The sequence below is a fragment of the Thermobia domestica genome, chromosome 17 (assembly GCF_964235325.1).
Source record: "Thermobia domestica chromosome 17, izTheDome1.hap1.1, whole genome shotgun sequence".
Lineage (NCBI taxonomy): Eukaryota > Metazoa > Arthropoda > Insecta > Zygentoma > Lepismatidae > Thermobia > Thermobia domestica.
In genome coordinates, this window is record NC_137470.1 from 83,254,513 (window position 1) to 83,272,337 (window position 17,825).

Consider the following 17,825-nt stretch of genomic DNA (forward strand, 5'->3'; position numbering starts at 1 on the left):
GGGTACTGAAATGAGAGGGGCAAAATAAAAAGTCGTACCCCCTCCTACATGGTTGCTCAAATACGTACTAAAGAAAGCATTTTAAACTAAGATATTTGAGATTTAAACTAGGAAACTAAGATATCCTTACATTATGTAAGGGTGGCATATTCAGGATTATTATTATTATTATTATTATTATTATTATTATTATTATTATTATTATTATTATTATTATTATTATTATTATTATTATTATGTTTTTGGAGCACCGAAATTTTGTGAGACGAACAATGATATGTAGAGGTTTAAGATGGGTGGTCATAGAGGAGGAAAAACAGGATTTTTCTCTGTCTGACTCTCTAACGTAAAGATTATGTGCTGAAGGTAAGAAGCATCATCATTCTACAATAGGTTGCTTTTACGTAGAATATCGATTACTTGAGTTCTCCTCCTTGGGTCTACTTACCTTATGTAGTAAATTCAAAACAATTTCAATTCAATACAAATACATTGTAAAACTTTTCCGTAATTAAACATCTAGGGAAAATTAAACATTTAATAGGGACATCTGTTATCAAAATATCCAAACACGTAGATAGAAGACTATCTAGTGAGAAATATTGTGAAACTTTATAAAATTCTCCAAATTAGAATTAACATTTACTGGGAAACATTCGTTATGCGCCAGCGAGCATATGGTGAGCAGTGAGCACAGGGGAAATAATTACGAAACTGTTTGCAAACAAAATTAGGGACGCTAGTGCAAGTGCGACAACGGCATTTTTTTCTTTTTTTGGTATCGTCATGAGTTTTACACATACGTTACAATTTGATTCTTTCCCACATAAAAAAATAAATAAAATAACCGTAGTGTAGTGATAAAAATGACAACGGCATTTCCAGGAGATCGAACCCGCTACCTTCAGCATACAGACTCGTTGCTTTAACTAACTGAGCTATTTGCTTTTTACGTGAACTGAGCCTGTTCCGGTAAAGACGATATTTCATTACGATCGTCCTACCAATTCGTCCTTTTCCATAGATAATTTCCACTATTTGCTCTATCTTTATGTTAATACTTAGCATATATTCATATATTTGGAGTTTGCAGATAATGCATATAATAAGACATACTAGAAATATTCGTTAAAAGTTTAGTTTGTAGATTTAATCCACATTTCTCTCAATGACATAGATGTCGCTGCTTCGTGTTGAAATGCAGAATTCCCTCGTGTTCTTGAAAATTTCCCACTTTAGCAGAGTTGGTAATTCTCGAGATTTCTGTCGATTTAATGTTTTTTGCTTCTAATTTCTTTATTTTAAGCTAATATCTAACACAAATATTAAAAACGGGTTTGTTATTAACCTGTCCTGCTGGGGAAACCTTCCGAAATTTCGAACATATAAAGAAAACGGAGATATTTTCAAAAAACTTCAAAATAAAGAGACGCGTCATTTATTTTGCTCATGGTAGTACATTATTATCAAATTCAGTCCGTTTAATTCTGGCATTTTATTTTTTGATAGAGGAACCCTGTCTAATTGGCGATATTTTATTATCTGGTCCTGACTTAACCGGAATTAACTGGTCCACTCCTTTCCCATCTTTCTTCCTCAACTTTTAGTAGCTCCATCTTGTATGTCTGTAACTCATTGTTACGAATTTTAAAGTGCCGGCTCAAGAAAGCCTTCTTGCATTAACCAAACTAAACGTAGGTAATGTTAGACATCATATCGTTTTCACATTTCATCACTAGTAACAACTATGAGAGCGTTCTTAATATCTTCAATTCTTGAAATTTGACATGCCCATTCAAGTCCACAAACTTGATTACCCTAAACGATATACAGTATATTGTGCAATTCTTCGTTATGAATTTTCTGGCATTTCCCATTCCACTTTCTCTAGCATCCGAATATTCGATTGCTTGTGCGCTTAAGTACGTTTTTCTGCATTTTCGCCTCAGAGTATGCAACAATGTTTCTTATCCATACAAAACAACTGGAATGTTTCTCGTTTTAGATATTTTAAGCGGAAATTGTATGTCAGAGTTCACGTGGATAAATATTTTGTACTGAAAAATACAAATTACCTCCTTTAAGTTGAACAAAATCTCGACTAATATTTAACAAGGATATTTCGATTTACCTCCTTCACCGAGAGTAATATTTGATATTTTGACCCATTCATAACTTGTAGTATTACAATGCAGGCAAAATTCCATATATTTAGTTTTCCCTGCATTTCCTTCTAAACCTATTACCTTGAAAGCGCATAATACTGTTCTCAAGCTCTCTCTATTGTATTATCCTCTAATAAATTTGAATCTTGAGCATAGCGCTTTCTGAATAACATTCAGCTCAAAGTGCTTGCTGATTTCTTATTATTTTCCTGATTGCGTACTCCATGACGAAGTAGTTTCGGATTCATTTAAAATATCTTAATTAGTTAACTTGTTTTGAATTCATAATTCCCAAATTTTATACTAATCTTTCATTTTAACGGAATCGTAGTCCTTTGTATATTAAATAAATAACTTCATTGTCTTTCAAAGTGTTTGTCTAATGTTCATTAATTTCGAGCAGATCCAAGCTGATAATCTCCGAAAAATTAATATACTTTAGGGGTAAATTATCGAAAAGAACGAGAGAATATTAAGAATTTGTATTCTTTATTATAACGTTCTATGTATATTTTCTAATCATATCTGTTCATAATCGTTAATTGCTATGGTTTCAATACCAACTGTTTTATGTTTGCGGTTATATTTCATCATTGGCAATATTTCTAACGATTTTTTATTTCTTTAACACTTTAAGGAATATTGGTAAAATTTTAATCACCTGCTCATTCATAAGGTCATGAAAACTTAACCATTAAATTTCCATTACCCGTATTTATTTTAACAATAGCACAGAGGTGAATAAGATAATTGTGATGACAAGCTCCCTTGAAATTTTCTGTTCCCACTGTATAGATATTTGCTATTTAAAGCGCAGAAAATTGGTATATTGAAAACCTCTCAGCACAAGGAAAGTTGTCAAGGTCATAAAGTTAACATAATATTGTTAGGCTTGCAGAAAGAAAGCAACTAGGTAAAGAAAGTGTAAGGTTAGGAATTTTTACATATTTTTGGTGAGTTTGGAGGATAATATATATATACTACTTCTGAAAGCAATATAATTTTCGGGACCTTGTTCCAAATTTTAAATTGACGAAAATATTCTCAAGATCAGTGAAAGATTTGTTACTGTCAGGTAAGCACCTTCTAAATGTTTGAGAGGAAACCCTATGTGACAATTTTTTTTTCATTGATAACATACAGTGGAAATGCAGCTAAATGATTTTGCTTTCACCCATATCCTAAGTGTAATAATGTTTTGAATCCAAATAATTAATAAAATTGGAGAAGAATATCAGCAAAAGTTATATGTTCCAGAATTAAAGAATCCGTTGTAAGTTTCCTTTACTCTCACCAATTGGGAGTATGCGTTCTCAATGGAGCCGAAGCCGCAGCACATGCAGCTCACATTTACTTTTCTACTCCCCATTCACAACAAAAGGCTTTTCTGAAATTAGACTTTCGTAACGCTTTTAATGAACTGAACCGAGACGCTATGCTACTCACAGTTAAAACTAATTTTCCATCAATTTATCACTATGTATATCAATGTTATGCGCAACCAAGTAACCTATTTCTAGGTGATAAGATTATACTCTTGCAACGTGGAGTACAACAAGGCGATACTCTAGGTCCCACTTTGTTCGCCATGACAATTCAGTCCACAGTGTCTAGGATTAACACTGAATTAAATATCTGGTACTTAGATGATGGCACTATAGCAGGAGATTCTGACAGTTATAAGTAAACTACACAATATTCGAACTATGGCAGCAGACATGGGACTACACTTAAATTTTATGAAGTGTGAAGTAGGATTTTTAGGAATTTCGCAAGATCAAATAGAAGTGTTATATTCACAATTTAAAAATTCAGCACCGGGAATACAACTTATCACAACCTCGTCAGCCTTTCTACTTGGTGCAGCCCTTTCACCTGAGGCAACACGTAATTTGTTAGTCGAGAAAACTAAAAAGTTAGATTTTTTCTTGTCACGTCTGGCCCTAGTCTCCGCACATTCAGCCTTTTATCTCCGTGCGTCGTTCTCCATACCAAGAATGATCTCTTTTTTACGCTGTTCTACTTCTTGGCGTGAAGTCGATTTACTAGAGAAGTTTGACACCGTTCTGAAATGTGGACTGGAATCGTTACTCAACTGTAGCCTAAATAGCAACGCATGGCTACAGGCCTCCCTTCCAGTTGACTCTGGAGGTCTTGGTATTCGTCGGGCTGTCGATTTGGCGTATCCTTCATTTTTAGCGTCGTTCTATGGCTCCCGGCATACCATTGAGATACTCCTCAACCAACTGAATGAGCCTCACATTGAATCTGAAGTCCAAGACTGCATATCTGACTGGTCTAACCTAGTTGGTTTAAGCCCTCCTGAAATAACGGGCAGAAGTTCGCAATCAATTTGGGACAAGCCAATCATCAAATTACATCAATCAGTGTTATTACAAGAAGCAGACAGTCAAGAGGATAAGGCTAGACTTCTCGCCTCCTCATCAGCAATTTCAGGTGCTTGGCTACAGGCATTACCTTCACACACCCTAGGACTGCACCTTCCAAACGAAAGTTTTCGAATTGCAGTTGCACTTCGCCTAGGAGTAGACATCCGTGAATCACACAACTGCTCTAAATGTGGTGCATCAGTCAAGCAGAATGCTCTACACGGTCTGTCTTATATAAGTAGCTCCGGAAGACATGTGAGGCATTCGAACGTGAATGACATTATCTGGAGAGCACTCACACCGACGGAAGTTCCATCTGTTCGTGAACCTGTGGGGTGTAACAGATCTGATGGCAAAAGACCAGATGGCATGACGCTGGTACCATGGAAGAGAGGAAGGATTCTTCTCTGGGATTTCACCTGCTCTGACACTTTCGTGTCATCTAATCTCCCTCTTTCTTCATCTCGAGAAGGAGCTATTGCAGCCCGCAGAGAATGCGAGAAAAGAAGAAAATATAAAGATCTGCTCAATAGATACATGTTCGTGCCCGTAGCCATTGAATCGAGCGGCATTTGGAGCCTCGAAGGGCTCAATTTCATCAAAGAAGTAGGCCAACGTATTGCACACCTTACTGGTGACAAGCGGGCTACTACTTTTCTGATACAACGTATCAGCATAGCAGTTCAGCGAGGAAATGTGGCTTCCATTTTAGGTACATTACCTCCTGGAAAATTATTAGAAGAAGTTTTTCTTTTATAACTAACTGTTCAGAGTTTGCTGTTTATCAGTCTGTAAAAAATGTAAAATATGTTCCAATTTATAGATAAAATAATATTCTATTTAAATTGTAATTTATATGAATGCAGTGTAATTATGTCATTTCGCTTAATAAATTCCATTAGACCAATAAAAAAAATAAAAAAAAATAAAATTTATGTTTATTGAATACATAATATGAATTGATGGTGACTCATACCGAGTGTTGAGTCCACGATGACAAACAAACCATAATGTTTTCGGAACTGCAACTAAAACTTCAATTTCTTTAGTGTTAGTTGACGGTGAATTATGGATTAGGCGGAGAAGTAAGAGTGATCGGAGGATAAAAGGGGAAGCGATGGTGGCCTAGTAACAAAGGCACATAATTTCTTAGCCTCTACTAAAAATCGTCTTATGAATGTAAGCAGGACCTAAAACACTACATGATGACCCGGTAATCCATTATATAAAATATATTTATAGTGTTTATTGCTTACGTTCAACCAAGTCTTTAGAAAAGGGTGCCCTATATGGCCAAATCACTCCAAATTTTCTTAGTTCCATTTAAAATTTCATTTGAATAGGAGATAATTCTTGTGTATGTCTAAATCAACTCTTTCTTCCACCGATATCTTTAATCTTCTTTTCGATGAACCTCTCATTTCTTGGTAACTTCATAACATGCAGTTTAAAGACGTATGGCAAGATAGACCCCACTTTATAAAATTGAAACGATGACTAGGTCATTCGTTGGTACTACGTTTCTACCGTTTGTACCAAAATATTTTCGTTTCTACCATTTTCCTTATAGGGTTACTTGAGAGGTCAACTGGGGGTATCTTGGCGCCAAGATAGCCCCCGTATCACAGCACAAAAATTGAAATACACCATTCGAAAGCAAAAAGTTTGTATCTTTTGTACCGAAAAAAGCTTTGTTTGTACCCAAATAGTTTTCGAGAAAGAGGGGATGACATTCGGGAGCGATATCTTGGCGCCAAGATAGCCCCTCTGTATTACAGCACAAAAATTGAAATACACCATTCGAAAGCAAATCGTTTGTACCGTTTGTACCAAAAAAAATGTAGTTCGACCCTGATAGTTTTCGAGAAAGAAGTGATGACATTTCAGGGGGCTATCTTGGCTCCAAGATAGCTCCCCTGTATAACACCCACAAAACATTGAAACATACCATTCGAAAGCAAATCGTTTGTACCGTTATTACCAAAAAAAAGTTTTGTTTGTACCCAGATAGTTTTCGATAAAGAGGGGTTGACATTTGGGGAGCTATCTTGGCGCCAAGACAGTCCCCCGTATCACAGCACAAAAAACTGGAATACACCATTCGAAAGCAATTCGTTTGTACCGTTTGTATCGAAAAAGGTTTTGTTTGTACCTTGATAAATTTTCGAGAAACAGGGGATTACATTTGGGGGGTTATCTTGGCGCCAAGGTAGTCCCCCTATCAGAGCACAAAAAATTGAAATACACCATTCGAAAGCAAATCGTTTGTACCGTTTGTACCGAAAAAGGTTTTGTTTGTACCCTGATAGTTTTCGAGAAAGAGGGGATGACATTTAGGGGTTATCTTGGCGCCAAGATAGCCCCCCTATCACAGCACAAAAAATTGAAATACACCTTTCGAAAGCAAATCGTTTGTACCGTTTGTACCGAAAAATATTTTGTTTGTACCCTGATAGTTTTCGAGAAAGGGAGGATAACATCTAGGGGGGCAGTCTTGCAGCCAAGATAGCCCCCTCGGTTGACCTCTCAAGTAACTCTACAAGGAAAATGGTACAAACGAAAATATTTTCTGTACACACGATACAAACGTAGTGCAAACGAATGACCTAGTCATTGTTTCAATTTTCTAAAGTGGGGGGCTATCTTGCCATACGTGTTTGAAGAGACTCCCTTTTTCATAACTAACTTAAAGAATGTCTAAGTAGATTGTGAGATAATTGTATACCGAAATAACTCTATGCCGAGTTAAAAGATTCAATTAAAATGTTAATTTCTGTATTCAATTCGTATCCATGTTACTCGATAGAAAAACTAAAACAGATTTAGACAAAATATCTTTAGTAAATCACACAAACAAAAATACCGGAAAATTTGTGTTACATACTTTGGGACCAGTATGTAGTATTCCTAACCTCTCGCGGGGCAGAGATTCTTTTCACTTTAAGAAAATATATGTCTTGAATTTTTTTTTCAGAAGGGGTAGTTTTGTTTACCAGTAAGTATATTGAATATCATGTTATTGACAAATATTTTATGAACCCTAAACTCATTTAAAATGTTCTTACTACATTGTATATTATTTATTTGATATTATTATTTAACGTCCGTAAATACTCTTTTCAGATTATGTTTTGTCGCCGGAAGAGAAGGTCATATGATAGAAGCTCTATCATATGTCCATTTTCGTCGGCTCACACCTGCACCTGCTGTAGTGTTACAGGTAAACTTATTAAAAACTAAGTGACTTTGCAGTAATTAACGATTTTATAAATGTGATTTAATAAACTAACCACGTTGTTAATTCTAGGAAAGCAAGTAAGAATGAAGACGGTTACTAACGAAGTTCTATATTTGTATCATAGTTTACATTATTCTTGAATTTGGTACAGCCATTAAATAACAGGGCAAATTTATTGAAAATCACATTACCTTGTCGCAACTACTAAATTTACAGCCGTCAGAGAGTACCCCACTTTCTATCGAAAAACACTTTGTTAGCACTGTGAGAAATCTTGTGTAGTTGCAATTTTCCGCCGAAGTTTTTGTCATTTGAGTATGAACATTCTCATTTGAAATTTGACAAACGAGTAGTAATGATCTTTGGTAAAGTCTTAAACGACAGTGGTCAACTCACCTACTAACATTTACGAGTATATGTCTACTGATGACTTTGTATGTTTATGTGTAATCGCCTTTCTTAAGAGCAATAGTGCCTGATGGACACATGGTGGACGCTGTAAGTGCAACATAACTGATAAGAGTGTATCGCGTAATACAAGTATATCAAGATAGTAATCAGGATAACAATGTGGTTTACATAGTATTAGATACAGGATAGCATGCATTACTGACCATGATCAACTTCAATACCGAAGGTGCGTTCAGCGTGGGAATGAAATATAAACATAATGCAGCAGTAAATGGGGTCAGCCTCTGACATGTCCTGCGATACTTCCTTACGGGGTGTTGGTTTCCGGAAGAGCATTATGGTAATTAATAAGTCTGTAGAATTTTGGGGGTGCTTTAGAGAGCACTTTCCCTCAACACAAGAAGAGCAGATAAGTTGATTTTCAGTTCAGGTATCTTTATATACTCCGTAACTGTGTTAAAATTTTCAGTTACTTCATCCAAAAGGACTGCTTTAGAGAGCACTTCCCCTCAACACAAGAAGAGCAGATAAGTTGATTTTCAGTTCAGGTATCTTTATGTATGCCGTAACTGTGTTAAAATTTTCAGTTACTTCATCCAACAGGTTGATAAACTTATCAATGTTCTTTACTCTGACATCTATAACACCTCATTTTATTGCTTCTTCGCGTTGCTTTAAACATTATGGACAACACGGAAATGGGTTGAAGCATCCTCTTGTAGTAGTTACCTCTAAGTATTAAACCCTCCGGAAGGACCCTCTGTGAAATTGACATTGCCTCGAAGGCGTAACTGTATGATTCAGTCTGCAAATAGTGGTCACAGCGGCCCAAAGTCACAGTAGTCATCGGATGCGTCAGAAACTCGATTGAGGGGTATAATTGTTTACATAAGGAACGAGAACAGTTCGTTTACCAATACTAGAGATAACCAAGTTGGTTTCTTTCGGTTATTTAGTACAATTCCAAATCTTCTATGACCATCTCTATATATTGATTTCTTCGTATGAATGTTCAGTCGCACAGAGATTAATATTTGTTAATATTATGGTTGAATAAAACGCTTCTTCCATGAAATTATCTACATTGTATGTATTGTACACTTGAGACCAACTCTTCAGTTACTATTAAGTATTAGTTTTCGAGTAATCTGCAACCACAACGCAAATTTATTTATATAAACGTACACGTTTTCATATTATACATTATTCTGGACAAAACCATGTGTTATGATAAACGAAATTCAATGCTTGATTAACTCATGGTTTTCAAAGTTCTCACAACTTCACTTAATATTAAGAAACACGTATTTTCATCAATAATCCAGATTTGTTCTTCTTCTTCTCCTTCTTTTTATTATTATTATTATTATTATTATTATTATTATTATTATTATTATTATTATTATTATTATTATTATTATTATCCAATGTATTATTTTCGCATACGAATCCTCATATCATTGCACTTTACATCGCATATGTGTATTATATTTAAATTATCAGTTATAGTTTAATAATTTGAAACTTTTATTATTACCACAATATAGATATTTTATGCAATAATAATCTGAAATCTCTGTTTTACGTCCACGAGTATGTTGGCTAGGGTAAAAAAGAGAATGATAATGAGAAATGAATGAAAGAGTGGAATGAAGAAAATGGGGTGAAACTGGTGAACCCCACGCATACGATGTTTGTCCACCGCAAAATCCGCTTGGCTCAAACTGGAATAGAACAGGAAGCCTAAGGAGACCAAGAAAAGGTAATGAAAATGTATAATCAGCAAGTAGGTCTTGACCTGTCTTTATATTCCGTGAAATGAAATACAATGTTAGCAGTACTTGTCCCGTTCGCTGATTATAAGACAGCTCAAAACCATGCTGTCTATGTCATGGTCCAATGGTATATAACTACATTTTTACATTTTTACTATACGAAATTGGCCCATTCTCTCAGTTTTGGTCGGGAAGGTGCAAAAGAATATTTTTTTTGCAAATTCTCTAAGTAAACGTTTTGTACCATAGTATAGAAGCTGAGTATACATCTCTAAATTTAGAAATTCCGTTTTGGTTTTTCTCTATGTAAAAAATCCAGATTTTGTAACAGATGATTTTTGATCAACTTTATCGTTCATTAGCACTCTGGCACTACGCTATATGTTTTAACATATGGATAAGTTGAGACACCGCTATTAAATTTCAGGAGTAGTACATAGGAACAACCCATCCAGTACCCTATTACTACAAACTAGTTTGGTCGTCTATATGGTTCATTTTTCAGAATACACTTGGTTTCCACGATTTTGCATCACTAAAAGATGCCATATGGAAAGTTATAGACGTCACTTCTCTCTAATTTAGTAGAAGTATAATGGTTCATTTTGCCTCAAATTTAGGACAACGTACATAGGAGTATTTTTAAGTATGGAAATTATAAAGAAAAAGTATTTTTCGAGGACAATAATCCCTAACGAAACAGGTTTTAGGCACCTACAACCTCGACTAGATTAGGAATTTTTTTTTTAATTTCATCAATTTTGCAGATACAAGGCAGAGACCATTGCAGAACGATTAGCATTGGTGTAGATTATGTTTTCTTGAAAATTCTAAACAGATAACCCCAATAGAGTGCATAGAACTCACGTTGATATACATAATCAAAAAGGGTATAGCCATATAAGGAGGTTAAAAGTGCCCTTACACGGATTTCTGTGACGATTATACCAAAGGTGCCTCATACTCAAAGAAAACTCTCTTATCCTTCAAATTTCGAAGTTATTGTTGAAATTTCGAAAACCAAACATTGTTCATATCTCGGAACGGCCTTCAGCTAAGAGGTTAAAAGAAAATATGAATATACTTTGCTTGAAGGACAGAAAACAACAATGTACTTCGCCCTTGAAATTTCTAGCGAAAATCACGTCGAAAATATTCGAATTCAAATCCTTTTATCTTATGTTGGAGTGATCACATTCTAGATCAACACCATTGAAGTAGCATTGAAGCAGCAGCAACTTGGTTTAAAATGAGGAAAACCGAAGTCGGGACGCTGAATAGTCGCATTCAAGGTAGCAAGTCGCGATATTCCATATACTGTCAGAAGTCAAAGATGGTAGATTTTGAATTTCTAAATTGCTAATAATGACTCTACATGGCAATCGTGTCAGCCAAAAAGTATATAGCGTGTTCTGCCTATCTTGCATTCAACAATTCAGCGTCCCGCTTTTGTTTTTACTTATTTTACCTCAAGTTGCCCCGAAGGTATCAAATTATGGTCAAAAAATAATATTGGTAAGTTGGTGCTGCTTCTTATGCTAAAAAAGGTGGCCACTCGAACATAATGGAAAAATTTGAATTTTAATACTTGCGACGCGCTTTTCATTAGAAATATTAAGGGTGAAATACATTGTTCGGCGTTCCCTGCAACCTTGTAACTAAGTTCGTTTCCGAGATACGAACTATTTATGATTTCAATTTTCAATAGTAAGTTCGAAATTCGAAGGAAATAGATTTACTGGCCACATTAATCTTTGAATATGAGGTACCAATAAATATCTCATTAATCTGTGTAAAGGCACTTTTCAAATTCTTATCGGTCTAAAGCCTTTAGTTAATATTCACTGACTCATACGTTTTCCCTCTTTTGTAATCCATTAGGCAGATAAAAGGGGTCTATTTCGCCTACTTCAAGTGATAAATTGTTGCATATATTTAATTACTTTGGAGGAGACATTGTCTCCACATCACGCCGTATTCCACATTAAATTAGACTCATCCTGCTTTTTATGAAAGGTTCTTTCTTGAAACAGAAAATATAGCTATTTCAAGGAACAAATATTTCTTCTCTGTTTTAGTATGTACCAACACAGCTCTAAAATCTAACTGAATGAGATTTACTCCCTGAAGATTCTTTAAGTAAATGGTTATTTGGAAAATTGTATACGTACATATCTATATTAGTTGGATGAAATAAGAAATAAAAGCTATCTCTGCTGAAATTAGAAATAAGGAAAGAAGAGTAATCTTGGTACAGAGTCGAACCTTCTACAGTCAAGTTAGTGGACCAATGCAGTAAACATTAACATCACCTAGACGGAGACACTATTAACTTTTAGTTGTGTTCTATTGTGCTTTATTAATGTTATTAATAGTTTTGTTCTGGTTTATTTTTACACGTTGTTATATAACGTAACGTAATGTTTCAGACGTTTTTATTCTAATTGAAATTGTACCACTTTGTCAATTTTGGTTCCTTCATATGTTTCATCTATACTTCCTTGTTAAAAGCGTGTTTACCACAAGTAAATAATCTTATCAAAGAGACGTCATCAAAGAGACATGAGAACAAAATGTCAAAATGTATGAGATGTAGAAGTCTATTCGGAAATTTGTGATCTATGGAATATTTGGAGACAGAACGAACTCGTCTATGCACGCAAAACGAGTTGCCTTTGGTGGACGAGTTCCTATGTTCGATAGAAATTGGAAAGGAATTTTTTCAACTTTTTCAGTTACTTATTATTGGTCCCATAAAGCCTAGAAAATCACGAAAATACCAAACTGACATGGCTGGTGGAGAATTAGTGTTCCAAGCTTGTGGGCGTCAACGTTTTGGTCACAATAGACTAAAGCTAAGTCAAATTTTGCGAAGATGATTCCCTGAGAAATGGTGTAAATACTGTAATTATTATGTTGTGGGTTGCTGTCTTTTCTGTTTATTTTTTACATCATTCAAGTATTATTATGATTCTAACCACGCTAAAACCTTACCTCGTATAGACGAGCGTTATATTTCCTCACTTTCGCTAGAAGTTTAAACACGCACATCCAATTGTAAACTATATTATAATTTGAATGCAATTTCCCTCTTTCCTCCGTAATTCCTCAGTTTAAAATGTTCTTTATTAACATATTCAGGAGTAAGTCATACATTCCCTATATCTATAAATATAAGCAAACCTTCCAAACAATTGCAACAACTTGAAGTATAAAAAATAAAAAAATGATCATACCTTAATATGGTAGTACTACGTATTAAACGAGTGTTCACTCGTATGTGTATGAATAAAAAATATATTCATAATGAAAAAATATATAAATAAATAAATTTACCATCCTTCATCAATAGGGCGCTTTGAGTGCAGACGCCTCAGGACCGTCGTGCGTTAAATTTTCAGTTCAATCCTTCAACAGAAATCTTACCTTTAAATCATAAACAAGCATCCAACTCCACCAACATCCAAATGAGTACACTGTAAACCACCTTTTAACCTCTTCAGGGACGAATTGTTTCTTGATATTTTTATAACTTGCTTACTGGCATTTATCTTAAACGTAGAAAGTGAAATTTTTTCCCTTGTGTCAAATTCAAATCAATCACAAGGCCATTTTCAAATGGGCAAAAATATGTATTTGTTGCAGGTATGGTAACATATTGAAATTCACAAAATATGTAAAGAAATAAAATAAGGAGAATTTGCAGGAAACTTGTTGCAATAATCGCTTCATATTTTGTTTGCTTTTTATATCTTCCTAGAGAAAGAGTCTACATGAAATTACAGTGTTGAAAACTATGTTTTATCCAATTTGTGGTGTTTATTAGCTATAAAGTCCATTCAATCAAATTTAGTAGAACATAAACTTTTCCTAACTTTACAGATAAACTTTACTGTCTACACGTATACAAAAAAAAAAACAGAATATCAAATTCTTACCACTCTTAGTATTGGAAAGTACTATTTTTATATGTTCAAGTCTTTTACATTTTTATCTAATAAAATAAAACACCGTTAAAATGAATTTAAAAAATGCGGTAAAATGAATAAGGCGAGTCTGGAATCTCCACCTGAATAAAGTTGAACCTAGCAGTGCCTTTGAATGGAGGCGGGTTCCTGCAAAGTCCTTGTCCTTATTTGCGTACCATATTTGTTTCCTGGTGTTACTTGGTGAAGTCCCTTGTACTGTTCCTGTATCATGTTCAACATCCTTTACCGAAGTTTGTGGCGCAGAGAGATCAGTAGACGGATGGGAATGTGAAGAATCCTTTCTCGACGTTTGTATCGGAAAGAGATTCGTAGAATGATCGGAATGTGAAGAAACCTTTCTCAAGGTCTGTGGTGCGAGTGTACATTGATGTTCATCACTGTTACAGCCAGCCTGGGACATTGATATGTTTGAAGTTCCAGATTGAGCACTACTTGCTATGAAACAATCCACTGTTTCACTTATATCATTGTAGGTATCATCATCCAAGTGTTTCATCAGGGTTTCAGGTTCATTCCATCACTTGCAATCAAATCCAAATCAGAGCTATTAGGATCATCAACACATTTTAGAATTCCTAGAATATATTCCTTCTCTAGCCTTCTTCTTACGGACATTTTACAAAAAAAAAAACCAGAGATACTAATAATTGAACGTGTATCACCGTCTTTCACACAACATGCTATTCACTGTATATGGGACAAGATAGGTTTCCCTAATGCACTTTGTACTGTTTAAATAGTAAGGTAGATAGGGATCTCATGCCTGTCAGATGTCAATTAACAGATTAATAATTTTCTTCTACAACAAGCAAGACTTTATTTTACATGAATTAAAGGCCAAAATACAAATTCAGTTTATGCTTTTTGGCAGGAGAACAATTCGCCAAGCTTGGAGCCTTATATGACAGCGTTTTTGGTACTAATGAAAAATACAACTTACGGTATAAATGTTAATTTTCCACCCATGTTGTGCAGATGCTGGTCGATTAATCAATGAGATGCTGGTTGGTTGCTGAGATCACACTTGGACCCCTCCCTTACCTTTTTATATGGTATAAATTTCGTCATTCAGACCCTGAGGTTCTCAATAACAGCCTTGTTTGTTCACTTAATTACTTTTGACGCTACGTGACTGCCGGAGAACCTCTTTAGTCCACGGTAAGTCCGACTGTTTATCCAAAGTTCTTTTGTAATCTAATTCAAGTACACATACATTTTTTACATATAATTACTAGAAACAATGTTAGTTACTTGACAAAAAAAACTATTCCTTTTTGCAATATGTTCAGCTAACTTTTTTTTCAACTCATGTCATAGTTTCATTACAGTCCCCCACTGATGAGGAACTCTTCCTGAACATCACCGTAGTGTGTTTCACTCTTTTTTTCAACTCACAGTTCTGTCCACACTATGTTCATATACACTGACAACTAGGAGTTAGTATTCCATTAGTAAGCACACACACACACACAAACACACACACACACACACAAAAGAAACACTTCACATCAGCTAATGTTCATGGATCATGATACGGTCACATCACATTGAGTCTGTCGTTTGGGTTGAGGTGAGTCCTTGTTGGGGACCGTGATCCTTCGATGAGCCGCAGGGCAATTTTGTTGCATCCATAGCCGCTGCTCATGGCTTATGTACTTTAAGTCTTTTGGCAACACAGCCGAAGACACACACAAAAATTTGTGTTGTTGTTGTTGTTGCGGAGAACGACAAGTAATGTGGCGACGTAGAGTCCATACTGTAGGAGTGGTTATGTCGAAAACTTGATAGAGACTGGAACTCAGGCATGGGAGAGTTCCCGTGGCTTCAATTGGACTGGGAGCTCAGGCAGCGTAGACCACTTTGGTGCCTCCAATGTGGTAGTTAAACACGGGTATGGTTTGCTGCTGGTGCTCCAGTAGGGCTGACGAACCCAGGCAAGGGAGATTTTCTTGTGGCTTCAATTGGACCGGTGAACACAGGCATGGTGTACCGCTCTGGTGGCTCCAAGAAGGCGTGAGAGTTGTGGATTGGTGGTACCTTGCCTGTTGAAGGGTGGAAAAAGGATCTTAGGATAAGGGTTTGGTGAAAGGAGATTGTTGTATTTTTCATGTTCTTTATACCAGAGTATATCCTATTTTGATTTGTTTTGAAGAAATACTTGCTAATTTTGAGGTTCAGTAGTGATATAGTAAATATTTCAGTGCCAAACATGGAATATGTAGTTTGTCTCTTGATTTTTTTTCGTGTTAATGTGTAGGTTAAGGGTGGTAGCCGGAAGAGGCGTCAAAGACGACGTGTTATTGGCATGATAGAAAACCACTCAAAATGATATTGGTGAACAAAAAAAAAAGTATAGCAAATGCACTGAAAGAACTATACCACTATTGAAAAAAATAGTCTAAAAATGAAGAAAAATAAGTTCTGGTATAAAGAATTAATGTACATAAAATACTGTCACTTAATATTGTGCCCAAGCTGAATTCTTTCGTCTGGGAGCCATGTTTAAATAGTAAGGTATATAGGGATCTCATGCCTGTCAGATGTCAATTAACAGATTAATAATTTTCTTCTACAACAAGCAAGACTTTATTTTACATGAATTAAAGACCAAAATACAAATTCAGTTTATGCTGTTTGGCAGGAGAACAATTCGACAAGCTTGGAGCCTTATATGACAGCGTTTCTGGTACTAATGAAAAATACAACTTACGGTATAAATGTTAATTTTCCACCCATGTTGTGCAGATGCTGGTCGATTAATCAATGAGATGCTGGTAGGTTGCTGAGATCACACTTGGACCCCTCCCTTACCTTTTTATATGGTATAAATTTCGTCATTCAGACCCTGAGGTTCTCAATAACAGCCTTGTTTGTTCACTTAATTACTTTTGACGCTACGTGACTGCCGGAGAACCTCTTTAGTCCACGGTAAGTCCGACTGTTTATCCAAAGTTCTTTTGTAATCTAATTCAAGTACACATACATTTTTTACATATAATTACTAGAAACAATGTTAGTTACTTGACAAAAAAAAACCATTCCTTTTTGCAATATGTTCAGCTAACTTTTTCTTCAACTCTTGTCATAGTTTCATTACAGTCCCCCACTGATGAGGAACTCTTCCTGAACATCACCGTAGTGTGTTTCACTCTTTTTTTCAACTCACAGTTCTGTCCACACTATGTTCATATACACTGACAACTAGGAGTTAGTATTCCATTAGTATGCACACACACACACACAAACACACACACACACACACAAAAGAAACACTTCACATCAGCTAATGTTCATGGATCATGATACGGTCACATCACATTGAGTCTGTCGTTTGGGTTGAGGTGAGTCCTTGTTGGGGACCGTGATCCTTCGATGAGCCGCAGGGCAATTTTGTTGCATCCATAGCCGCTGCTCATGGCTTATGTACTTTAAGTCTTTTGGCAACACAGCCGAAGACACACACAAAAATTTGTGTTGTTGTTGTTGTTGCGGAGAACGACAAGTAATGTGGCGACGTAGAGTCCATACTGTAGGAGTGGTTATGACGAAAACTTGATAGAGACTGGAACTCAGGCATGGGAGAGTTCCCGTGGCTTCAATTGGACTGGGAGCTCAGGCAGCGTAGACCACTTTGGTGCCTCCAATGTGGTAGTTAAACACGGGTATGGTTTGCTGCTGGTGCTCCAGTAGGGCTGACGAACCCAGGCAAGGGAGATTTTCTTGTGGCTTCAATTGGACCGGTGAACACAGGCATGGTGTACTGCTCTGGTGGCTCCAAGAAGGCGTGAGAGTTGTGGATTGGTGGTACCTTGCCTGTTGAAGGGTGGAAAAAGGATCTTAGGATAAGGGTTTGGTGA

The 17,825-nt window shown here is 35.8% G+C and overlaps 1 protein-coding gene across 4 annotated transcripts in view; it reads left to right on the forward strand.

The window, feature by feature from the left end:
* LOC145673792 (b(0,+)-type amino acid transporter 1-like) overlaps positions 1–17,825 on the forward strand; it is a 715,231-nt gene that overhangs the window by 635,093 nt on the left and 62,313 nt on the right. For all 4 annotated transcript variants that reach the window (XM_081743553.1, XM_081743550.1, XM_081743552.1 and 1 more), the window contains one exon: positions 7,679–7,775. In XM_081743553.1, coding sequence (XP_081599679.1) covers positions 7,679–7,775 — 97 coding nt within the window. The remainder of the gene's footprint in view (positions 1–7,678; positions 7,776–17,825) is intronic.